Consider the following 27784-nt stretch of genomic DNA (forward strand, 5'->3'; position numbering starts at 1 on the left):
ACAATCCACCAAAGCATGATTACTAGCTAACAGTCCATCCCCAGAATGACATCAAACTCCCTAAGGTCTATTACAACCAGATCTGCATATAAAGTAACACCCTCCACCACTATTGGACAAGATCTCACCACCGTATTCACTAATACAAACCCACCAACAGGCATAGAAACATGTAAATCATGTCCAAATGGTTCTATTTTAGCATGTACATGAGATGCAAAATCACGTGATATAAATGAACAAGTAGATCCTGGATCAATCAATACATGTGTACTAAAATCGCAAATAGAAAAGGAACCAGTGATAACCTCGGGTGCCGTAGGAGCTTGCTCTTTTGTGATTGCATACACCCTGGCTTGTGGTTGAGGCTGACTACTTTGTCCTGTTGACGTCATAGAAAGATTCCCGCTACCTCGACCACCTCTACCTCGTCCTCTGCTCGTACCCGCCCGTTGTGAGTTTTCCCCCACATTGCTAAACTCTGAAGTCTGAGGTCTTCTGGAATTATCCCTCCATGTAGGGCAGTCCCTGATAATGTGTCCTGGTTGATGGCAACGATAACATACAATTGGTTGAACTCCCCAACATTCACCAGTATGTCTCCTACCGCAGTTAGCACAAGAGGGAATAGATCTTCCACTAAACGATCTAGCTGGACCCTGTCTTATTCCAGATCTAACCGAAGTAGGCCCACCTCTACTCGAAAATACTGAAGAAGACCTGCTAGTCTGACCTACTCCTCGGCCTCTGAACCAATCCCTCTGCGGGCCAGAGCCCGTAAAGGAAAATGCACCACTCTGTCCCACCGTAGGATTCAGGTTACCTGTTAATTTCTTTCGTTTAGCTTCAGTTAATCTCCTTTCAATGGACGTCTCCTCTGCCCTCACTGCCGCTTCCAGCAGTGCACCATAACTTGGAGGTTTGATTGCTATTTTTTCCCGAATCTCAAGTCTCAACCCCCTTTCAAATCTGTCTCTTCTCAATTCATCGGTACTCACTTCTTCTGGGGCATATTTTGACAATCTCACAAATTGCAGTTCATATTCAGGAACAGATAACTCATTCTGCTTTAATTCCAGGAATTCAACTTTTTTACGGTTTCTGAAGACTGGTGGAGTAGAAGTCATTCCACGTCAAAGTGGCTGGTCAGTTCTTGCTCCCTGGGACTGTTTCCCACCAATCTAAGACATCTTTTTCTAGTAAGGACACAACATACCTCAACTTTTGCTCAGAAATACACTCGATCCTGTCCAACACCCTTTCCGCGTTTCTCAGCCATTCCTCTGCTTCAGCAGGATCAGTTGTACCGGCAAATACCTTCGCCCCCTATCTCCTTACTATTTCATAATTTTTATCAATAACTACATCATGTAGTTGTCGTTGTGGCGATGGAGCCATCCTCTGCATCATTTCCATAAACTGTTGCATAAAAGGGTTTATTTCTGGTTGTGGGCATTTTTATTTTGGGATTCTAACCCCTGATGTTCTGATCCTGAATTATGACCCTGCACCGACTCTATTGACTAAGCTGGGCCAGCAGCGTTTTCTCTTGACACTTCCATCCTATATAAATTACACACATGTGAGTAGATTCCTAACATATACACCTTAAGTATAAAATAACATTTCATCTACTATCCCAAGGAAATCTAATCCCTGCTCAGATACCACCTAATGTAGCACTCTATTCGCTACAAGGGCTATATCTACCCTAAACGTCATACTTATAGCAATCCCTGTGTTTATAAATATAAATGCACATAATCATCTGATCAATATACATACGTATTCACAACGTCATAACGACATAGTCAACCCACAACATCACATATATACAAATCAAACACCACAATTGATCTCTACGCCTATGTTCTCTTTATACAAACAAAATACAATTTATACTCTAACTGACAAAGAGGAGAAAACTGCATACTGGCCCGACCTGCCTGAGTATAACACGTAGACCTAGCCTTCAACAGTCAGACACCTCAAAGTCTACTCCTGAAAGAAAATGTCAGCAGAGGGATGAGTCTGCCACTCAGTAAGCAAATAACCAGTCCTATCTATATATGTACATCAAACACAACCCAAACATGACAAGTCGGCAACATGCATGGATTACAGTCAATTTAACTCCAACATAATCAATTGTAGTACACCACATAGCTATCTCACAATAAAATAATCAATTAAACTTCTTTTTCCCTAGTTTGCTTACCAGAAGGTGATATCGTGTTTTTCCCGTCAACTCAATCTCACCGTCATATAAATTTAAGTGAATCCCCTTGACAGCCGGCTCATCAATCTCATTTCGCATCATAGCTCTTTCAATTCGCACCATAGCTCTTTCAATTGGCATCATAGCTCTTTCAATTCGCATCATAGCTCTTTTATTTCGCATCATAGCTCTTTTCACATCACATCTTTTTCATATAGCATCAAAGCTCTTTTCATTTCATTTCTTTCTCATATCGCATCAAAGCTCTTTTCATTTCATTTCGCCTTATAGGCTTTTCAACACATCAAGGGGTATTCACGCCACAATTATATTCAATTTCCACCACTCCCTCATTTCCACATATCACCATTCTTGTAAGCAACTAGTAACGTAAAACAATATATCATTACATTCTCATTTTTCAGACACCCACAACACATCAAACAACAAACATAATATTTCAACGTATTTCCTCATTCCACGTACACAATATCGACAATCAAATCAAATCATTCATCACTTATATACTTTCAGACAAATCAATGGCAGCATTAACCATAAATTCATATAACAGTAAAACCACAAATACAAAAAGCATATATAGATAATACTAATTATTTACTTACCTCAACCTCACAACGTTTCTTTTTACTCAATCGCTAATTGTCGGTCCTTTCACCTTACCCTGTATCCTATAAAATGAGTTATATCACATACAATTAATATATCGAGAATATTGTAATTTTTTTTAAATATAATATTAAATCTTATTCGTACGGATTTCCAATAATTCTTTAATATTCCACTTCTATCGAAATATAAATTTTCATTCTAGTCCTTCTCAATAACTAGACACCATAGGCTTCAATAAAAATATTTATAATTTATCAAGTGATTCATAGGAATTTATTTAACTAAACCCCTTATACATTTATAACTATCTTTTTTAATAACATCCTTAAATTAAATTATCATTAAAACCTCATTCTTCCTCTTTAACAATATATTATTTCTTAAGTATAGTTTTCGGAATATTCCTACGGATTTCTTATCAATTTCTCGCTATTATATAATTTAATTAAATAACAATATGTAGAATTGCGTATTTAGTTAACAATTCCGATGGAATTATACAAATTGGCTATAGCAACATTCAAATTTAATAATCTAATTAACCAACGATATCATTTTTATATTCGATTTGATATTTAATTCGACACTATTTTAAATAGCCAAACTCGTAAAATATTCCGGTTAAATGGTACATCACTCAATATAAACAACGTTTAATAAACGGACTAATTATATAAATTAAATAAAATTATAATTATAATTTCATACCTCTGTTTTCTGCCGAAGGAAGAAATTGCAATTTGAAATGTGTGTGTTGTGTGTGTAATTGTGCATGTGTGTGTAAATGTATGTGTATAATAAAAAGAAAGAAAAGAATGAGAGAGTGAGGCGGTGGGGTGGTGGCCCCCACCTCCCACTCTCCACTTTCTCTCTCATGCTATATGTATATATATATATTATATATTTTTTTATATATAATATTATTATTATTTTATTTATTTAATTAAACTTTTCTCAAAATACCATTTACGTCCCTCCTAATGTTCTTAATTAATATAAATTGTCCCAAAATATTATAACGAACTCCAATTTAATTCATTCAAGTGTTATTATATTCCAATTATGACCCATAATTTATTTACTAATTAACTAAATTTTATAAAAAAATTATCAATTAATCCCCCAATTATATATTATTATGTTTGGGGCGTCACACTAAGGACATATACATATCCTTATATCGTAGTTTGTTCTATGATTTGGTGGGACGACATGAAACAATCCAAACACCTCGGTCATTGTTTTTGAGCTTGAACGATCATCTTGAGGGTGCATCACCAGTTATAGTTGTTGCCAAAGCAAGTGTATTTAAAGGACAATAAAGGATAAGTGATTCAAATGTTGATGACATATGGATTCACTTCCCATATGAACTTCCTGCCATAGTGCTGCTTAAGAAAATCCTAAGAGGTGGGAGCATGCAAAGTTGTGTATAATAACCAAGGAGATGTAGTATTTGTAGTTTTGAGTATTTATATTATCAAATGATCATTTCATTAATGTTTTAAATTGGTCGAAGAATATGCTCTCAAAAGAATCTAGATAGAAATTGATGCTAAAAATATTTCTTTACTAACAAAGTCACAACATAGAGGCAACTAGTTGTTGCAACATATTTTGGCTTAAATTCATGCTACGAAAAGAAGTTTGAAATGTAATTTTGTTTACACTTTCAGATAAAGGGATAATGTGGTGGACCTCCTAACAAATGAAGCGTGTGACAGAAAGATAAATTACATATTTGATGGCAGTGAGATATCCATGCCACTCAAAAGATCTATCCACTCAAAAGTTTTGATATCTTTTTCCCGATCATCAATAAATGGGAACCGATCTTGCCTAATCCCCTGCCTAGATAGAAGTGGCCTAGGCACTAATAATTAATGTTGAGTGTTCAATCACTTCTCAGTGAATAAAGCTTGTTACTATTACCTTAAATATAATAAAATATTAGAGTCTTTAGAATCTTTACTCACAAAAATCTTCACAGATCTTCCAACAGTATCACCAATTTGCAAGCACAATCTAAGAGATATTAAGAAAATTAAGATTTTTTCCTCTATAATGATTCTTCTCCTGGTGATTTATATTTCAATTGCCCTTGAGATTATGGAAATGACTCTCACAATGAAAATAAGTTACATACAATATATTTGGCTGGCTTCAGAATTATAAATTTCATGAGGTCAAAATAGTGTTTGCATCATTCACAATAAATCAATTTATTTTCCACTTGAATACATTTTTCTTTTATGCGACCTCTTATGGTCAAATGAATAATGAAAAGTTTAAATATCTTCTCTTCATGTATTTGTTGTATTATGACCTCTACAAAACATTTTTCGTATTTTTGAAAGCTTCATTTCCAATTTGTTAAACACAATGATCAAAGATTTCTATGGAACATGTCACGCCCTGGGCCCGTGAGCCCCTTGGATGTAAGAATTGCCTCCAAACTCACCATGTGCATCCTAAAATTCGGTTATGGCAATATGCCGAAAAGGGATTCCAAATGGATACACTATAATCTTTCTTTACCCAATGCTTATATGTGGCTTATCTTATTAGTTTGTAATGTTTATGGAATGTGATATTACAATCACCGTTCATAAAAATTTGACATCCTCAACGTGGAGTGACTTATCCCATGATTGGTCGTTATGTATCAAGATTCTAGAGGTGATTCCCATGTATGTAGCATTTTGTCCGCTTGTTCAAGAGGTGGCTCCCCACGCGCATTCCACTTTGTCTCCCATATAATTAGCTTCCGACTCAATTTGGTGATTGATTTTCATACTATTTGGTCATGCCCTGGGCCCACAACACCGTTGGTCCCTAGAATTGCCTCAAACCCACCAAGTGCATTTTAGAATTTGATTATGACAACAAATCGAAAAGGGATATCGAATGGATGCAATTGAGTTCTTTGGCCAATGCTTATATGTTGCTTATCTTTTTAATTCATAGTCCATGTGGGATGGGCTAGCATAAAACACACTACTCTTTTCAACTTTACGCATTGTTGTCCTGTAAATTCTAAGTATTAAGAGAACATATTTTCTACATATTTTCATGCCTTCTATTTTGCATATTGTACTTATTTTACTTAATTTTCACGTGCACATATAATGGTGGCATGTAACTATCATTGAACTAAATGATAAGGCTTCTTACTTTGCATATTTTTGGCGATCTTGTTTCCAAATTGGTTTTCCCTTGAATGTTTTGAAAAATATACAAGTACATTCAATTATAAACCAATGTTTTAGTAGTTACTTGATCTCATTAATTCTACTTGAGAAAAGGGAGTTGTTCATTAATTTTGGTATTCTAATATAAAAGAAGCTCCGGTAATAGAAAATCAAAACAATGCATCAAGAAAATTATTTATCCATTGAAATTTGGTGGTGAAAGTATGTACTTTGAAATATAAGGCAATATGTCTCACTTTGATCTTTTGTTAAAAGTTTCAGTTGAAGTTTATAAGCTTTCCTTCATACACAGCCACTTCTGACTGATTGGTTAATGGAGTTTGTTTATCTCTTTAATATAATATTCTTAGTTTACTTTATTCGTGGCTTAATTTATACTCTTTGTTATTCTAGTATGCTTGTTTTTTGGTGCAGGATCAACCTAAATCAAACAATAGATATTCAATTCAAAACAGAAGTCGAGACAGGTGTGTAGTTCAAGGCACTTGGAAGGTCTCTTTTCTACTTTTCCGACATCATCAACGAGGCCGCAAATATATTCTCGAAATGCATAAGGTACGTCCACTTATCAATTTGAATTTATATCTATACATATTTGACCCAAATACTCCACGTAATGCAAGCTAGGTTTATATATCCAAATCAAATTAAGATAAGAAATCCATTTGCTATTATGATTTACTGATTTCGAGTACTGAAGTAATCCTTATCTTATTACTTTTTATTCAAAATTTAATTATTTACTTGGTAATTATTTATTTGTTTTTTAATCTACATATAACACTTTGTCTATAGAAAGCTTATGCAATCACTTACTCATCCACTAAAAAAATGGAAACAGAATTAGATATTAGTGTGCAATCACGTGCATTTTTGCGATTATGCACGGTTATGTTTCTTTATATAAAAAATATGATATTATAATTTATAAAATAAACTCATCTATTCTACTAACATACATATGTATGGCAGGTTGAAGTAGGGGAAAGGGACATATATCACATAATTGTACAAGATAATGAAGGCAAGTTGGACGTAAGAGTGAAAAAAGTCCCTCTCCAACAAGATGTGGACCCTCTATCGGAAATTACTGAGACAAATAAAGTCCAACCAAGATATAAATTATCCCTACAGGAACGACTAGAGGGTTGGATATTACAAAAGAGAAAGCGTAATGCCTCGAATGCAAGTGATAAGGTAATAATTTTTTAATACTTTACATAAATAATCTGTAAATTTTTTAGTTATGCAAAACTAATGCAATATAACTAACTTTCTTGAACCAAATTTTCATGCAATAGTACTATATTCGTGATAGAGTCTCTCAAAACTTCCACTCATTAAAGGAGGTTGCAACTTTTATACTCTATAGTTGTCGGAGGAGTGATCTAGTGCTGGAACAGGTAAACTCAAAATCCATAAATCCATTTTATCTTTGACTAAAATTTATGTGGATATGTTTTATTTTTTAACTTTTCAACTATAGAAGATTATATAAAATGAATGAACTATTATGTCATTTGTTCATGACGCATATTAAAACTTCCACAACATTAGGTTGGGGATGGAAGTGGAAGTCGTACAAGAAATATTACTGAGATAGAAAAGAAAATAGAAGGTATGTAAAATGTTCTACTTTAAATTATATTCATTTCTTACCAACATAATGACCAAGAGCTGGAGATCTTTGCTTGCACTTTAAACAACCCAATAATTGATTTATAGCCAATCGATTTTCTCTTTATTCTTTTTTTATTATTTTGTCAATATTTATAATTAAAAAGAAATTTTCAAATTCGAACATCTTTTTCCTTTCCAAAAGCTTTTGATATGGTTGTCCAATGAAAATTTCGAACATCTACTTCCACTTTTTTTTTCTTTTGTTATTTTAAGGGGTATCTTTTTTTACTATATTAAAAGTATGATTCAATATTCTAAAATTCATTCATTAATTATTAAATACTTGTGATTCATGAAAACCTAAATATAAATAATTTATTTTTATTGAAAATAGAGTATTAAATTATCAATATATATAGATAAATAATTTTAAATTAAAGCAAACATTAAATAAAATTTACTAAATGCGAGAAACTACTATAAAAGTAGACCAAATACCCATATTTATAAAAGTAGACCTTTAGGTTGGAAGACAAAACTATGCAATTTGAACAATATCTAAACCATGGGCAAAACCATTGAAACTTTTTTTTTTATGGTAGTGATTGCTTTCAACATTTTTTCCGAAAAAGTTATATAAACAGTTAATTTAAATTGGATGGAGCAAACGAAAAAATTGAAAATTTATAAAGTTGAAAAATTAAATTTTGTAAAAGAGTTTTACAACAAATGAATGAATATTATAAAAAATAACTAATCAACTATATAATTGAATATCAATAAATATATGAACTCATAATGTAAAAAGATCAAAAGTAACTTTGTCCAATAAAATAAAAGTTAATAGTTGAGTCTTTTTAAATTACAAACTCACTCCCTTTGAAATACCACCCCTTCTAATTAGCATAGGGGACTGAAAATATTTTAGCCCAATTTTTTCTTGTGTGTTCCAATAAAAAAATTGTAACAATTGAATCTTCGTTATTGTTTTAGCTTTATATATATATATATATTGTGATTAATGGATTGAAAAGTGTTGATTGATTTTTCTTTTCAAAATATTTGAAATGATATGTTTTATGGTGGCAAAGAACAAAATACATTGGTGTAAATAACTTCAATATAATTGCAGTTAAATTTCTTGAATCAAGTTCATGAATGAAATCCAATCCTCAAAGTGTAATAATCACTAAATTATAAATTAGGTAAGTGACATTAATTTATACCTACCTTTTATATACCAAACCATTAATTATATTTTCAGATTCAAACACACCTACCACATATATTTCTTTCAAAATTTTCATCCTTTCAAATTGAATTTCAAAAGATCCTTAGATAAAAATATTGTCGAATTTCAATCTTACTAAAAACTTGAGTTGTATATAAAGAAAGGTATACATGATTAATTTTTCATTTCTGAGTATCGATTTGAACTTCATCACTACTTTAGGTTTTTCAATCTTACTAAAAACTTGAGTTGTATATAAAGAATTTTGTAAAGATAAATGGTTGATTACAATACAACAATACGTACAGATTGATGAACTCTCTAATTAATTTTCGTAGATGTTGTCTCTCATTTTTTTGGCCATTTCTGGAGGAATCTGATGTAGAATATAATTTATTGTATTGCATTCATAGATACCATGAATATATATTTTCGTTCCAAAAATGATTCTTGTCTAATTATTACAATAATATTAAATAAAGACAAACCTAAAAAGAAGAAATTAGCAGGAAAATATTACGAGAAAAAGACAGAACGTTAATTCCAAGGCTTCTGCTACCCCCAATCGAGCTTTGTTATTTGAAACACTCACACAAACACATACAACATTTACTCGCACTCTCTCGCTCAACCACTCACACTTCACATTTGCTCACGCCTTTTTTCCCTCAACACACTCACTGCAATCACTGTTCAAATCCATAAAGTACTACGCTCAAGAGCTGTAGGAACGTTACATTTGATTCCTTCGGTATCCCAGAAATGGCAGAAAACTCCAGAAATCTAAGATGATTTCTATGTAGGAAACTCCATTATTCCTTTTCTCAAGCATTTGATTCTTTCTTTTTCCTTGTTTAATTCCTTTTTCTGAATCGGTTTGTTAATTCGTCATCGTATATAATTTGCCAACAGAATTCTTCAAGAACATACACTATAGATTTTGGCCGGATTATTTCATCCGACCCAAATTCAAATTCATCTTGTGAAGATTTCGGTGTGCTATCGTCGGATCCCATCTCTTGTGCGCTGCGGGCAAGTTTAATGGAGCCTCAGGTACATATTTAATTATTTTTCTTTTCATTTCTCCAATTTGTTTTAAATTAATTTTCTTTCCTATCAAAGTTTTAAAATATAAATATTTAAATTTGAATATGTTAAGAATTTTTTTTCCGTAATTAGGGTTCAACAAGAAATCCAACTTTATTTATTTGATAAATATTTTAAAATAAATTCATGCGGAACTCCTTGTTGAGGCAGTAGAAATCATGCTCATTAAAACTTGTCTTTTTTTGTTTAACCTTATGTTTTGATATATTTTCTTACCATGACCATGCCATATCATGTATAGCGTTAGGAGTATAGCTTTGGACGGTGCCATGTTGAGGAACTTGGCCGTTGTCTTAAGAGTGTAACCCCAGAAGGACAGGGGCAATTCAGTAAACCACTTCATGGATTGAACCATGTCCAACATGGTTTGACTTCTCCATTCGGCCACGCCGTTAAGTTGTGGCGTTCTAGGAGGAGTCCATTGAGAGAGAATTCTATTCTTTATTAAGTAATCCATGAACTCACCACTTAAATATTCCCCACCTCGATCTGACTGAAAGCCTTTGATCTTATGGCTAGTTTGATTTCTACTTCATGTTTGAAGTCCTTAAATATTCCAAATGCCTTAAACTTGTACCTCATGAGCTTAACATAACCATACCATGAGTGATTTTAGATAAAGGTTATGAAGTATGAATATCCTCTTTTAACTTGAGTATTTAGTGGTCCACAAACGTCTGTGTGGATTAAGCCTAACAGACTAGGGACAAGCGTGACAAACAAAAAGTTTCTTGATCGTTTTTCCTTTTAGACAGGACTCGCAAGTTGATAGTTTACCCAAGTCATCTACCTCTAGACTCCTTGATTCTACCAACTTCCTCATCCTTTCTATGGAGATACCAACTCCTTGATTTATGATTTATGCATTTTTATAATTATCTAATTTTTGTTTGTGTTGGGTAGTTATAATCCAATTTGACTATTGAAAAATATAAAAACCATTCGTTAATGTACCAAGTCGATGAAGGTTATTATCAATCATCAAATAAAAACTATTTTTATTAATCTTAAATGCATAACCATCATTGTCTCAATAAGGAATGGAAATAATATTTTTGATCATGATTGGTACATACTAATAGTTCTTTAATACTATTCAAATATGATCACTAATACCTAAGATGAGAGATCCCACCGATTCCACAGCAACGACCTTGTCATCACCAAGCCTTGGATCATCTTGTCTTTACTTAGCCTTCTTGTAGCACCCCCTACTCGCTACATCTAATCATTTCTATTTCATCCTCTCTTTGATCAAAACTCATTCTATAAGTAATTCTCTTTCAACTCGTAAAATAAATTCTAATTTATCAGCAATACATATATCACAAAAGGTATTAGATATCACCCAAAGTTCATATTTACCCTCATTAGATGTCCTCGTGTACATAACCTCAAGAAAATCATACCACAACTTTAAATACAAATTCCGATAAAACACCAGAATATTTAACAACCCACAATCAAAAACTTTGGCTTCAGAAGTCATGGCTGACCCACTTAATAAAGACGACGGCACCGCTCAAATTCAATGTGGCTAGTCAGTGTGACCTATCTCCTGAAAAGTACGTGGCAAGGAATGAGCTGCCTACTCAATAAGTATAGCTGATCAGTTTATATATATACACAGGCAACAATTTCACATACATGCAGTCACATCGACTAACAGTCATTATCAATAGCAACAACAAATATAAGCAGTAATACCTACTCATAATTATAAATCAATCTATGACACAATATTCAACATTATCGTTTATTAGTTAAGGGCCCCACTTACTCTAATTGGTATACATCAGTCAATGGTTTCGCCGGCCATCATCATATCATATACAGCACAGGATACCCATTGTGTGATATCCCCACACTCTTTTACTTCAGCTGTGTAGCAATATAGCACAGGACATCACAACAAACATGGTACCCCCACACCACTCCAGTGTGTAGCTAACAAGCACAGGATATTCCCTGCTGCCCCGGAATACCCCGGTACCCTACGCGCCATGGTACCTAGCTTAATTCACATATTTTTCATATCTCAATATCAATCACATTTTCATAAACCATTGACTGTGTTTCCATCTAGGTAAGCATCATCTTTTATTTCAATTCACGATCATCATTCTTTTCTTTATAATAATCACTTCCTCAACAACAACTCCCAATTTAATTTCATCAACAATCAATTATATGATTATCACATAATCATATCCCGCATATCTCTACATTACCATTACATATCACATAGTAACAATTTCACCAATATTATGATAATCTAGCAAATAATCCACAACTAATTATATAAACAATCAATATACGAAAGCCACGCATAATAATATAAAGCCAAATCCACGTTCGCATCCAAGAAATCAACATATATAATATATAAAATACTACACATATAGATATATATTATATATAAATCCAATTAGCTATACATACCTTATATCCCAAAATGCTTCTATTTTACGAGGGACTGCTCAACCCTCTACCTTGTCGTCACGTCCTATAATAAATTATAATATGTATAATCAATATATTTAATTTACCAAATAATTCATAAGAATTCACTTAATCAAACCCCTTATGTATTTATAACTATCATTTTTAATAACATTCGTGAATTATATTACCATTGAAACCTCATTTTCCTCTTTAATAACATAATATTTCTAAAAAATATAACTTTCGAAGTATTTCTACGAATTTTCTGTCAATTTACCGTTGCTATACAATTTAATTAAGCAATAATACATAGAATTACATATTTGATTAATCATTCCGATGGAATTGTGTAAATTAGCTATAGTAATAATTAAATCTAACAAATCTAATATTTTAATTACCCAACTATATCATTTTTATAGAAATTGTGATATTTAATACGTCACTAATTTAAATAGCCAAAATCATAAAATACTCCGGTTAAATAATTCACCGCTCAATATAATCAACATTTAATAAATGGAGTAATTAAATAATATAATTATATAAATTATTAAAAATTAAAATTCAACATCCATACCTCTGTTTTTTTCCGAAATGTGTGTGCGTTGCTGTGTGTGTATGAGTGTGTGTGTTTTTGTGAATGTATGTGTATGTGTGCAATTAACATTCATATATATATTTAATGGTTGGTGAGGCGGTGGCAGCACATGCCACGGCCCACCATCCTATTTTCTTTTTTTTTTAATAAATCTTTTTAAATAATTATTTTTACATTCTTCCTAATTTTCTTAATTACTAAAATTTGCTTTCAAATATTATTACGAACTCCAATTTAATCCATTCAAGTTTTATTATATCCCAAATTCAATCTATAATTTATTTACTAATTACATCTAAATTTCTAATAATTACCAATTAGTCTCCCAATTACATAAAATAATTCTACGGACGTCACAATTCTCCCCTCCTAATAAAAATTTCGTCCCCGAAATTTAAGTAACTTACCCGCTCAATGGAATAAATAGGGATATTTCTCTTTCATATGCTCCTCAACCTCCCAAGTCGCCTCCCTTGGGGAATGATGACTCCATCTCACTTTTACCATCGGTATATCTTTATTTCTTAATTTCCTTACATTTCTATCCAAGATCTCTGCAGGCTCCTCCACATATGTTAACTCCTCATAAATCTCTATCTCCGGCTCATGAATAATGTGACTAGGATCAGACCGATTGCGTTGCAGCATCGAAACATGAAAAACATCATGTATTTGTGACAACTCTGCTTGTAATGCCAGTCGATATGCCAGTGGTCCGATTCTTTCAATAATTTCATACGGCCCAATGTATCTCGGACTCAGCTTTCCTTGCTTGCCAAACCTCAGAATTCCCCTCCAAGGAGATATTTTCAGGAAAACCTTATCACCTACTTCGTACTCCATCTCTCTTCGGTGTTGATCAACATAACTTTTTTGTCGATCTTGTGCATCCTTCAAACACTTCTTAACTACCTGTACCTTTTCCACTGTTTCCTGCACCAGTTCAGGACCTTCTAGTTGTCTTAGTCCTTCTATATCCCAACAAATCGGAATGCGACACCTTCTTCCATATAAAGCTTCATATGGAGCCATACCGATACTAGAGTGGAAACTGTTATTATATGCAAACTCCATTAGAGGTAGATGATCATCCCAGTTGCCCTTAAACTCCATTGTACAAGCTCTCATCATATCTTCAAGGGTTTGGATCGTTCTTTCTGACTGCCCATCTGTTTGAGGATGAAATGCGGTACTGAAATGCAATTGTGCCCAATGCCCTTTGTAAACCTTTCCAAAAGCGTGACGTAAATCGGGGATCTCTGTCTGACACAATTGATATAGGGACTCCATGTAATCTCACTATCTCAGAAATATATAATCCAGCTAACTTATCCAGAGAATCAGTTATTCGTACCGGCAAGAAATGAGCAGATTTTGTCAATCTATCCATAATTACCCAAATAGCGTCGTGCTTTCTGAATGTTCGTGGCAACCCCACGACAAAATCCATAGTGATCTTCTCCCACTTCCATTCTGGTATTGATAGAGGTCGCAGTTTACCTGCTGGTGCCTGATGTTCTGCCTTTACTTGCTGACATGTCATACATTTAGCCACAAATTCAGCCACATCCTTCTTCATTGTCTGCCACCAGTAGTAAGGTCTTAAATTTCGGTACATTTTTGTAGTACCAGGGTGCATCGCATATGGTGAATTGTGAGCTTCCTGCAAAATTGCTTCGCGTAACCCATCTGTATCAGGCACACAAACTCGTCCCCCATTCACTATTACTCCATCACCTCTTATTGAAAAATTTGTTTTCTTACCAAGTTTTATTCTTTCCAACATTCGTAATAAGAAAGCATCTCGAGTCTGTGCTTCTTTGATCTGATCCACAAAGTTTGGCTTAATTTGCAAGGCTGCCAATAAACCCGCTACCTGATCAACCTCTAGTTTCGTATTCATAGACCTCATCTCCAGTAGCAATGTCCGATTGTGACTCCCCAGATTGGCTAATGTACTTGAACTCTTTCTACTCAAGGCATCTGCTACCACGTTCGCTTTCCCTGGATGGAAATCAATAGTGCAATCATAATCCTTCAGCAATTCTATCCATCTTCTCTGTCTCAAATTCAATTCCTTTTGCGTCAAGATATATTTCAAACTTTTATGGTCAGTAAGGATCTGAAATTTTTCTCCGTACAAGTAATGTCTCCAGATCATCAGTGCATGCACAATCGCGGCTAACTCCAAGTCATGTGTAGGATAATTTAATTCATGGTTCCTCAATTGACGGGACGCATAAGCAATTACCTTTCCGTTTTGCATCAACACACATCCCAAACCCCGTTTAGAAGCATCTGTATACACTATATATCCACCGCTACCAGATGGCAACACCAAAATTGGATTGGAGGTCAGTCTCTTCTTCAACTCATCAAAACTTTGTTGACACTGTTCCGTCCACTGAAATTCTACCCCCTTTCTTAGCAACTTGGTCAAAGGACCGGCAATTATAGAGAAACCCTCAACAAATCTCCTGTAATATCCAGCCAACCCTAAGAAGCTTCGGACTTCAGTGGCATTCTTTGGCACTCTCCATTCCATAATAGCCTTTACTTTTGAAGGGTCAGGCATAACCCCATCACCAGATACTACATGCCCAAGGAAAACCATCTGATTTACCCAAAATTCACATTTGCTTAACTTAGCGTATAACTCATTCTCTTTCAAAATCTGTAAGACTATCCTCAAATGTCACTCATGCTCATCTCTATCCTTCGAGTATACCAAAATGTCATCTATGAACACAATAACGAAGTGATCCAGATATTCCTGAAATGTACGGTTCATCAATGCCATGAATGCCGCTGGTGCATTTGTTAACCCAAAAGGCATCACCAGAAACTCATAATGACCATAACGAGTACGGAAAGCTGTCTTCGGTATGTCATTCTCTGCAATCCTCAACTGCCAATACCCAGACCTCAAATCGATCTTTGAAAATATTGTGGCTCCCTTCAGCTGGTCTAGGAGGTCATCAATCCTCGGCAATGGATATTTATTCTTCACTGTTACTCTGTTTAATTGCCGATAGTCGACGCATAACCTCATGCTCCCATCTTTCTTCTTCACAAACAGCACTGGTGCTCCCCACGGCGAAGTACTCGGCCTGATAAACCCTTTCCCCAATAATTCTTCGATTTGCTTTTTGAGCTCATGTAATTCCACTGGGGCCATTCTGTACGGCGCAATAGAAATTGGGGCAACTCTCGGAAGAGTTTCTATGGCAAAATCTACTTCCCTATGCGGTGGCAATCCTGGTAAGTCATCAGGAAATACTTCAGGGAAGTCTCTCACTACCGGGATTTCTTCCAACGTGGGATTAACCTTTTCGGTATCTACCACATGGGCTAGATATGCTTCACAACCCTCTAACATCAATCGTCTTGCCTCCATGGTTGATATTACACAAACTGGTACTACCTGACGATCCCCCACCAATATTACTTTTGATTCGCCAGAACATTCGATCATCACTTCCTTTTTATAGCAGTCAGCTATTGCTTTATGTTGCGCTAACCAATCCATCCCCAAAACCACATCAAACTCCTTCAGATCCAGCACTATAAGGTCTACAGGTAAATTTACATCTCCGATTCTCACTAAACTCCCTTTTCTAACATTGTTCACTATCACACCCCCTCCCACGGGCAAATAAACCATCAAATTACATCCCAACGGACTATTCTCTCCCGGCATTTTAGATGCAAATTCGGATGAAATATATGAATGTGTAGAGCTAGGATCAATCAAAACATAAGCCGCAATGTCATATAACAATATCGTACCTATATCACGTCATTCGATGCTGGGGCTTCCTCTCTAGTAATGTTATATATCCTTGCCTGGGTCTGTCCCTGAGTAACTTGTGCTCCAGGCCCCCTCATACTGCTGCTAATAGCGTGGCTACTATCTCTGTTACCCGCGCTTCTACCTCTGCCTCTGCCTCTCCTAGTTCCCCTGTCACTACTCCCAACACTGCTTTGGCTCTGGGTCCCGCTAGCAACACTTTCAACCCCGCCTATAGTCTGACTGGAACAATTCCTGGCAATGTGTCCTCTACCTCCACAGCGATAACAAATCTTCGGTATATCCTCCCGTCGCCAACATGGCCCTTGATGTTGTCTTCCACAGGCAGAACAGCTCGAAGGAAAAACTGGTCCTCGACCATAACTCGGTCCAAATCCCCTTCCTGATCCAGTAGAAGACGTAGCAAATGAACTGCGTTCAAATGAACCTCTGTTATAGCCCGTGGATCCCCCGAACCTCTGTCCACTACTTCCTCAAAAAATGGGACCACCACGTGTAAAACTCCCACTTCCCGCTGAGAATGAGCGACCGGTTCCCCTCTTGGTCAACCTACTCGATTCCCCTATCGCATATGTTGATTTCCTCTTCTCTTCCCCCTTCTTCTTGTCCTCCATTACTGCTTCTTCCATCCGAACCGCCGATTCAACAAGAGTTTTAAAATTTGTAATTCTGACTACGAGGCCTCTTTTGATCTCCGGTCGTAGCCCCTGTTCAAAACGGTAACAACGATCCTCCTGCGTCGCTATTGCTTCTGGTGCATACTTTGCTAGTGCCGCAAAACGGAGTTCATATTCTGCCACCGTCTGATCATCCCCTTGCACTAAATTCAGAAACTCCATCCTCTTCTTGTCCCGGTACATCTTGGGTCTGTATTTGTCATCAAACTCTTTTTGAAACTCAGCCCAAGTTATTTCCCTTGGCTCATATCCCCTCTTTACAGACCTCCACCAAATGAAGGCGTTACCCACGAACAAAGAAACAACGTACTTAAGTCGATTCTCTGGAGTGCAATTTATTAAGTTCATCACATCTTCGACTTTTTCCCACCATCTCTCAGCATCCTCTGGGTCTAGTGTACCCTCAAATTCTGTAGCCCCCATCTTTCTGATTCTTTCATAGTTACGATCAATGGTAGGAACTACTGGTGCTGGCACTGGAGTGGATACGCGCGCCTGTGCAAGTAACTGCGCTTGGGCTTGTGCTTGGGCTTGAAAAGCCATTTGAAATATCTGTGCATACTCTGGTGGTAATCCAACCACTAGAACACCACCGGGAGGAATAGGAGCCTTAGCACCAACACCCTCTTGACCTACTTCAACCTCATCTGCACTTGCAGGTGCCACTGAGCCCTCTATGGACTCCGCTGACTCTTCCCTATTAGCTACTGGGTTAGCACGTGTACCTTGAGAAGCCATCCTACATTAAACAATTTAATCATTAAAGACATCTCACAATCATTACCCTAGAAACGTAGACCTGCTCTGATACCACCCAATGTAGCACCCCCTACTCGCTACATCTAAATATTTCTATTTCATCCTCTCTTTAATCAAAACTCATTCTATAAGTAATTCTCTTTCAACTCGTAAAATAAATTCTAATTTATCAGCAATACATATATCACAAAAGGTATTAGATATCACCAAAAGTTCATATTTACCCTCATTAGATGTCCTCGTGTACATAACCTCAAGAAAATCATACCACAACTTTAAATACAAATCCCGATAAAAGACCAGAATATATAACAACCCACAATAAAAAACTTTGGCTTCAGAAGTCACGGCTGACCCACCTAATAAAGACGATGGCACCGCTCAAAGTCAATGTGGCTAGTCAGTGTGACCTATCTCCTGAAAAGTACGTGGCAAGGAATGAGCTGCCTACTCAATAAGTATAGCTGATCAGTTTATATATATACACAGGCAACAATTTCACGTACATGCAGTCACATCGACTAACAGTCATTATCAATAGCAACAACAAATATAAGCAGTAATACCTACTCATAATTATAAATCAATCTATGACAAAATATTCAACATTATCGTTTATTAGTTAAGGGCCCCACTTACTCTAATTGGTATACATCAGTCAATGGTTTCACCGGCCATCATCATATCATATACAGCACAGGATACCCGTTGTGTGATATCCCCACACTCTTTTACTTCAGCTGTGAAGCAATATAGCACAGGACATCACAACAAACATGGTACCCCCACACCACCCCAGTGTGTAGCTAACAAGCACAGGATATTCCCTGCTGCCCCGGAATACCCCGGTACCCTACGCGCCATGGTACCTAGCTTAATTCACATACTTTTCATATCTCTATATCAATCACATTTTCATAAACAATTGACTGTGTTTCCAACTAGGTAAGCATCATCTTTTATTTCAATTCACGATCATCATTCTTTTCTTTATAATAATCACTTCCTCAACAACAACTCCCAATTTGATTTCATCAACAATCAATTATATGATTATCACATAATCATATCCCGCATATCTCTACATTACCATTACATATCACATAGTAACAATTTCACCAATATTATGATAATCTAGCAAATAATCCACAACTAATTATATAAACAATCCATATACGAAAGCCACGCATCATAATATAAAGCCAAATCCACGTTCGCATCCAAAAAATCAACATATATAATATATACAATACTACACATATAGATATATATTATATATAAATCCAATTAGCTATACTTACCTTATATCCCAAAATGCTTCTATTTTACGAGGGACTGCTCAACCCTCTACCTTGTTGTCACGTACTATAATAAATTATAATACGTATAATCAATATATTTAATTTACCAAATAATTCATAAGAATTTACTTAATCAAACCCCTTATGTATTTATAACTATCATTTTTAATTACATTCGTAAATTATATTACCATTGAAACCTCATTTTCCTCTTTAATAACATAATATTTCTAAAATATAACTTTCGAAGTATTTCTACGAATTTTCTGTCAATTTACCGTTGCTATACAATTTAATTAAGCAATAATACATAGAATTACATATTTGATTAATCATTCCGATGGAATTGTGTAAATTAGCTATAGTAATAATTAAATCAAACAAATCTAATATTTTAATTACCCAACTATATCATTTTTATAGAAATTGTGATATTTAATACGACACTAATTTAAATAGCCAAAATCATAAAATACTCCGGTTAAATAATTCACCGCTCAATATAATCAATATTTAATAAATGGAGTAATTAAATAATATAATTATATAAATTATTAAAAATTAAAATTCAACATCCATACCTCTGTTTTTTTCCGAAATGTGTGTGCGTTGCTGTGTGTGTATGAGTGTGTGTGTTTTTTGTGAATGTATGTGTATGTGTGCAATTAACATTCATATATATATTTAATGGTTGGTGAGGCGGTGGCAGCACATGCCACGGCCCACCATCCTATTTTCTTTTTTTTTTTTAATAAATCTTTTTAAATAATTATTTTTACGTTCTTTCTAATTTTCTTAATTACTATAATTTACTTTCAAATATTATTACGAACTCCAATTTAATGCATTCAAGTTTTATTATATCCCAAATTCAATCTATAATTTATTTACTAATTACATCTAAATTTCTAATAATTACCAATTAATCTCCCAATTACATAAAAAAATTCTACGGACGTCACACTTCTGCTTCTTTCCAATACCTACAAATCATTGCCAATGTGAGCTCTATAGCCAGTATCCAATACCCAAGAAGAAGAATTACTAATCATATTTACTTCAATACAAATGTACATGGGTTGGAGAGAAGTTGTGGGTACTCCCTCTTCCAATGCCCCTTTTCACAGCAATGAATGCAAACATCATTTGCCCTCGACCGCTCTGAACTGCCGTTCTTCCCTTTCCCTTTTCCCTTTCCACTTGAGCAACAGGGGTGCTTGGAGCGCTAGTAGTGGTTGCGACACCTTTTCCGTTTCCTTCTTCCTCTTCTAGCGCCCGGCCCTCTTGCCTTTCACCTTGGAGGTTGAAGCCTCTCCTATTAGTAATATAGGTGCAGACTTGTATGTCATTACCTCGTATTAGACCAGCATATTAATTAACTCATGAATAGACTTTTTAAGTGAATTCATGTTGTAGTTTATGATAAATGGGTCATAGGAGGGAGGAAGTGATTGGAGGATGACATCGATGTATGTTTCATTATGAAGCCCATCTTTGAGGTCTTCTGCACGAGGGATAGCATCTTGATCGCATGACTTTGCATAGAAGATCTTTTAGTCATCTTTGTCCTAAAAAATATTTTTGTACAAGTATATCTAATATTCCTATCAAGAATCGTACAAACTTCGATCATGTGAAGCATTATTGAGGGAACGTTTTCCAGCCTATCATATTGCTTTTGGATGTCATTGGTCATTGAAGCTAATATGATACTGCGACCTTGTTGTTGTCCTCATGCTACTTCTCGAACATCAGACTTTCTTCGGGCGAAAACCCTTCTAATAAAATCACCGGGAGCGGCTTGTCCAAGACATAGCCTGGTTCTTGAAACCTCTGATAATCATTAGATTTTGCAACTAGTTGTTGTAGTTCGTGCCATTGAATCTATTAATCTCCATTATCAGGGTTAAGGGGTTCTTAGACATCTTCTAAAATATAGAATTAAACAGATTTCAACATATGATAGTAATATTATTGATAAGTTCACGACATGTTCTTTTAGGCTTTAACTCTCTAACTATTTATATAAAAGCCCACCACTCTCAAGTGGGGTTTTGGGAAGTCATTTCCTAGTGAGCTTGGGATCCATAAGAACAGTTTACTACACCTTAGGGCATTATCTTGAAGACAAGTACACTTGTGGAGACCTTCTCTATTGTCTTAAGTGATCATAGATTCACATGGAAAAAGTCCCGTGGGAGGCAATCGATGCTATTCTCATTCCATGTGATTCCCAAGATATTTTACCTCACCTCATCACATGATCCTGAGGACTGCAAGAGAATCATGTTACTTAATGTGAGGCTCAACCCATCAACCAAATCACACCTCAGTCGTCGCCCCCCATGACTTATGAGATAGGAAGATGTTGAATGTGTTCTTTGTTCAGAATAATGGTGTAGCTTTACTTTATTCCAACTGTGCCAAGACTAGTGAGACCACACATGGATAACGGTTGCTTCCTCACCATATTTTTCTGGATGGAAGGCTTTGTCAAATCAAGACAATCTCGATCTAAGTCCATTTTGGGCCTAATATTTAACTTGGTCCAACCAAGTAAAAGTTAATGTTTCGATGTTTGATCGAAACCTCATCACAGAATTTTATTGCATGCAAAACATCAAATGCTAAAGTAATAAAGAAATCACTGCATGCAACATAATTAAGCATACCCCTGTGGGATGATCACAAGCGGTACCTATGCGACTTTATTGTGCACAGAATGAGTCTATGGTCAGTCTAAGGTGGCCCTATGCTATTACAAAGTAATTTACCCATCAAAATGTAGATGGGCCTTGTAATTTCTTCGTCGGCCTCCTTATCCTTTGACCTTCTTCTCCTTGAGCTAGCTTTAAAATAAAAAACCTCATAAAAAAAATTCCTATACTACTCTCATTACAACTGAAAAGAAATCCCAATCAGAAGTTGGGGGGAATGCATAAGGAGGGAGATAGCAGGCTTCATTGTTCCAAGGCTAAAAACGAGAGGGAGATAGAAGAAACATTACAAGGGCATACGTGCCAAACCATAAACTTAAACTTACAAGAGGTCGTGGGCTCCGAGATCAGTCATCCATACATCACATAATATACATCCCATATAATATTATGCACCAGGATATCCAATATAACAAAAATTAATTTTACGAAGAAAACACAAGCTGGAAATTTGCAATCAAAAGGATGAAAAAAAAATAGGTGCATTGGCCAATTAATTATGCAATTTTAATTTTAGAAAAAATTCAATTTTATCCCAAAAAATTAAAACAGTTAACTAAAACTGAAGAAAATTCTAGAAAATCAAATCTTCCAATTACGGGCAAAAAATATCCCAGCCGTTGGCTCTCAGCCCTGTAGCATGCACTATTGTTGTTGCCTGCACGTGCGCTCTGGCCCTCTCCCAGCATTCGTGCACGTGGCTGCATTGCAGGTTGTTCACATGCGCACTTGCTCTCTGCCAGATTCCGCATATGCAGGCTCCCTTGCTTGCTCAAGTCTAGTCGGGTGAACACTGTGCCCCAACAGCGGCAGTGCTGCTGCCATTTTTTTCCTATATTTTGTTTGTTTTAACATAAAACAACAAAAAAAAGCATAAATATAAAAAATTTCAACTTTTCACATGCTTGAATCATTGAATTAATTTCAAAAATCAAACGAGCTATTTTCATCATACAATTACTTATCGAAATGCGTTAAGACATACTTCAAAAGTCGTGAAAGCACGTTAACATGATGTTCAAGAAAATGCACGTTAACATGGTTGTCAAGTGGTCTATGGGATTTTTATCGTGATGTTCAAGAAAATGCAAACATACAAAATGAGAACAAAAAATTAGATGCCAAAATAAGCGAATACTCATTTTATTTCCTTGAAAATAATATTACATAATGTCAATTTATTGTTAGAATAAAATACATTTAGGCCAATCTAATTGGATTTTTTGTCATTTATTCTAACAATCCCCTTTCGTACTGGGCTTGGGATCCACAAGAATAATTTACCATGCCCCGCTTTTATAATTCACATGGAAAAAGCCTTGTGGGAGGCAACCGAGGCCATTCTAATTACATGAGATTCCCAAGATATTTTTTCTCAGCTCTTTACATGATCCTGAGGACTCCAAACGAATCATATTATTTTGTGTTAAACCCGACCCATAAACCAAATCATACCTCAATTATCGCCCTCCACGACTCGTGGGACAGGGAAACAACCAGCGTATTCCTTTGTTCATAATAATAATATAGCTTGCCATATATTCCAAATGTGTCACGACTTATGAGACCATATTTGGATAGTGGTAGCTTCTTCATGATATTGCTATGGATGGATTGGACAGATCAAAATGCCATTTTGATCGAAGTCCATTTACGGGCATAATATTTTAATTCGTGTTAGTTTCAACCCATCAATCAAGTCACACCTCAACTGTCGCCCCCCACGACTAATGAGACAGGAAAATAGTGACCGTGCTCCTTTGTTCACAATAATGGTGCAGCTTGCGTCTAGTTCAAATGTGCCACGACTTGTGAGAGCACACTTAGATAGTGGCAGCTTCCTCACCACATTATTGTGGATGGAAATGTTGGACAGATCAAATAATTTTGATGCAAGTCCATTTTGGCCCCTAAAACTTTAACTTCGTTCAACCAAGTGAGAGTTAATATTGAGTTGTTTGATCGAGACCTAATCAAAGAATAGCTTTGAATGCATAAATATCAAATATTTAAAGCATTAGGTAAACATCGCATGCAATGAAACCTAGCATACCCCTGTTGGATGATCACTAGCCCAGCCTATGCAACCACTGAGCCCGCAGTTAGTCTATGGACTGTCTAAGGTAGCCCTATGCTTTACAAAATATATTTTACCTTTCAACATGTAGATGTGCCTTGTAATATCTTCGTGGGCCGCCTTCTCCATAAGCCTCCTCCTCCGTGGACCTTCTTCCATGGGCTGAATTAAAATAAAAACCTCACCAAAATAATCCATACTACTCTTATTACAATTTAACAAGAAACTCCGATCAGACGTAGGAGGGAGTACATTAGGATGGAGATATCATGTTTTATTATTTCAAGACTAAAAACGAAAAGGAGGGAGAAAATAAATCACAAGGGCCCAACCAATAAAATTATAAGACATAAATGTGGTCTAGGACTCCGTGATCATCCACCATATTCAACTAGCACATAATATCAATTAAGCATGCTAGATAAGAAAATGAAAATCTCAAGAAAATACCGTGATATCTAATATCATGATAAAAAATTATATGCAGAAAAAAAATTTAAAAGTTTTAATTCAAAGGGATGATAGAGACCCATGCATCCAATGCACGCAAATCAACCATATTAATTAAAGCAATTTAATTAAAAAAAATCAAAGTTTTTCCAAAATTAAATTAGCAAAAAATAATATTTTTCAGAAAATGTGCAGAAATTAGAAAAACTACGAAAAATGCCCCAGACGTCGGCCGTCAACTGGAACAACAGCCGCATTGCCTGCATGCAGGGCCTGCGCTTCCAGGCTACGTGCAAGCTCTTGCCCGCGCGCACGCGCTATGCACTATCGGTCTGCAGTGCACTGCTACAACACTATATTTCTTTTCACACATTAAACTAAAACTAAAACCAAGTATTTTTACCACAAAATTCAATTTTCTTAAAATACTTAAATCATTCAAAATTGCAAAGACTAAACATGTTGATTTTCTCATATAATCATTCAAGTATAAGCATAAATAAATATCATGCTTTAAAAACAATAAAATCATATTATCATGCTTATTCACATAAATATATAGCCCCTACATCGAAGCGGGCTATGATACCACTTGAAAGCAAAAAAATGAGAGTGGATTGGCCTGGAAACCAACAAGTGGAAGCGATACTATAAAATTCGTAAATTAAAATCTTAATGTAATAAAATCATGATTCCAGGGATTACCTTTTTCTTGATTTGTTTCGAACTCCATTTCATTGATCCATTCACATGAGATTCAAGGTAGAAGCTGTCTAAAGACACGTCCACACCACACCGAAATATGGGATCCCTCATTTCTCTTTGCTAGAAGAAAATTAAGCAGAAAAAACACACCAAGTTTGCTTGTTAGAGAGTCGGCCGAATTAGGAGCTTCTAGGGTAGGATTTTTTTTTTCCAAATAATTAATATATAGATATATAGCTCGTATTGATGTACTAGTATGTGTCTAGGTTAATTGTATAATTCATAAGGTGATAAATCATTTATTCCAAATAAAGGATTACTAACATAGCACTTTTTAAAAGTGAAATTGTTAGTCAATAATTTCCTTTTCTGGATTTTCCAACAACTTAATTAGGGTTGCAATGGCTGATTTTATTAAAAATAAAATACCAAGATCAATTATTTTTTATTAAATCTAATTTAATTAAAATTCACCTAATTAAGCCCATCATATATTTAATCTAATTAAATACATGAGCCCAAGAAGCTTTTATTAATTAATAAGTCCAACTTATTAAATAATAAGGGCAAGCCCAATATAAATTAATCTTATTAATTTATTTTTAGGCTCCTCCAACCAATGGATCCCTCTCATTTATAAGTTATCCACTTAATTATCAAATTAATTCACAATTACTTTCTCGTCCCTTCTCGATGATTTGTGTTTGACTCTTTAGGTTCACCTTTCAACTAGACTTGGGCTAGTGTCAAACACTATTACTAACAAAATTTAATTATTAATTTTCGACAATCCTTGATCTAGAAAACTCGAGTCTATACGGGTACTGTCCTTCTGTCTACCATCTCCTGGCCCTAGTCCAGGGCATAAAATTGGGTGTCGGCTCCAATTCTGGACTAGGCGTCTACGCTTAATTCTTCATTTGTTATGCCAAATTGCTCGACATAGGAACCTCGTTTCCTATTCAGCCAGTGACTATGATCACAGGTTTTTAGAACATACACACATCTCCAAGTGCATCGGAGATACCTCTGTCACGTTTTGATAGGTGACAAATCCTCTTCTTAGACCTCACCGTCCTCTCTACATGCTTTGACTGCACTGGACATGGCTTGTGATGACCATGCGTCTAACACGATCACCTCTCGCACAAATTAAAGATACAGTCATCGCCTGTACCTGTCTATTGTGATTCCTCAAGTTTGAGGACTACTCCCATACTATCGAAGACAGGGACTGAAGTCATACCGACTAAGCCTCTAAGGCTTTCATATGACGACCTTGTCAACTAACCCATAGAAATTTCATATACGCCAACTACAGGGGTTACAAAGTGGTATGTGAGCATCTGTTGTGATGTGAAAGTAGTACTTGATGTAATTTGGTAAGCACAACAGATACATACGCCATAATGAATACTTTTCATATTTGTCGGGATAACATTGTTTAAATAAATATTGCTTGAATGGTTCTGAAAACAACCAATCTAATTGGCTTTTTGGTCACTTGTTCCAATAGGAATCTGCTGTGGTAGCTTGCTTGTAACTTTTCAAGTAACCACACCACCATTTAGCTTGATTACAAAACTTGATTGAGAGTTAGCATCATTATGTCTGACTGAAAGTTAGCATCGCTGTAGTATTCCATTGTAAATTATCCACCACTTTATATATCAAGAACATATCTTTAGTGCTTTTCAGGTACATAAGTATGGTCTTGACCGCACTCCAGTGTGCTTCACCAGCACACACCTGATATTTGGTACTTACGCTTAAAGCGTATGCGAATCGGGCCTACTGCATTAAACATCATAATGAATACTGCCCAAAGCTGAATCATAGAGAATGTCTGACATCCATTTAAGTTCCTCATCAGTATTGGGAGACTGTTTCTTGGACAGCTTAATCCCATGCTTCATTGGAGGGAATCCTCATTTTGAGTTTTCCATCTTGAATCTCTACAAGACTTTCTCAATGTATAAGGATTGAGTTAATCCTAACATCCTTTTGGATCTATCCCTATAGATGATGCCAAGATGTAGGAAGCCTCATCCATATGCTTCATGGGAAATTGAGTGGACAACTATGCTTTTATGTTTCCTAATATCTTGACATCGTTCCCAATGAGCAACAAATTGTCAACATAAAGTAGAGCGTACGTAACCGAGCTCCCTCTGATCTTCGTGTTCCAGCAACGGGAAGCTTGTTTGAGGCTAGAGATGG

At 35.5% G+C, this 27784-nt stretch overlaps 2 protein-coding genes and 2 long non-coding RNA genes across 4 annotated transcripts; 1 reads left to right on the forward strand and 3 right to left on the reverse strand.

Moving 5' to 3' along the window:
- Nucleotides 1–26: 26 nt before the first annotated feature.
- On the reverse strand, nt 27–3612 carry LOC148787183 (uncharacterized). Its single transcript, XM_088884119.1, has 3 exons — nt 3560–3612; nt 2845–2910; nt 27–2001 (listed from the first exon to the last, which is right to left on the reverse strand). The coding sequence occupies exon 3, from the start codon at nt 1125–1127 to the stop codon at nt 27–29; it is 1101 nt and encodes a 366-aa protein (XP_088740245.1). The 5' UTR covers nt 1128–2001; nt 2845–2910; nt 3560–3612.
- A 5930-nt stretch (nt 3613–9542) lies between these two features.
- LOC105179564 (uncharacterized) lies at nt 9543–10622 on the forward strand. Its single transcript, XR_849315.2, has 3 exons — nt 9543–9713; nt 9827–9967; nt 10263–10622. It is a non-coding gene; the product is annotated as an uncharacterized LOC105179564 (long non-coding RNA).
- Nucleotides 10623–11198: 576 nt separating this feature from the next.
- LOC148787184 (uncharacterized) lies at nt 11199–13106 on the reverse strand. Its single transcript, XR_016066974.1, has 3 exons — nt 13047–13106; nt 12464–12527; nt 11199–11579 (listed from the first exon to the last, which is right to left on the reverse strand). It is a non-coding gene; the product is annotated as an uncharacterized LOC148787184 (long non-coding RNA).
- Nucleotides 13107–13478: 372 nt separating this feature from the next.
- LOC148787185 (uncharacterized) lies at nt 13479–14099 on the reverse strand. Its single transcript, XM_088883519.1, has one exon. The coding sequence runs from the start codon at nt 14097–14099 to the stop codon at nt 13479–13481; it is 621 nt and encodes a 206-aa protein (XP_088739645.1).
- Nucleotides 14100–27784: the final 13685 nt, after the last annotated feature.

The sequence above is a fragment of the Sesamum indicum genome, linkage group LG8 (genome assembly GCF_026168435.1).
Source record: "Sesamum indicum cultivar Baizhima isolate 11 linkage group LG8, ASM2616843v1, whole genome shotgun sequence".
Taxonomy (NCBI): Eukaryota; Viridiplantae; Streptophyta; class Magnoliopsida; order Lamiales; family Pedaliaceae; genus Sesamum; species Sesamum indicum.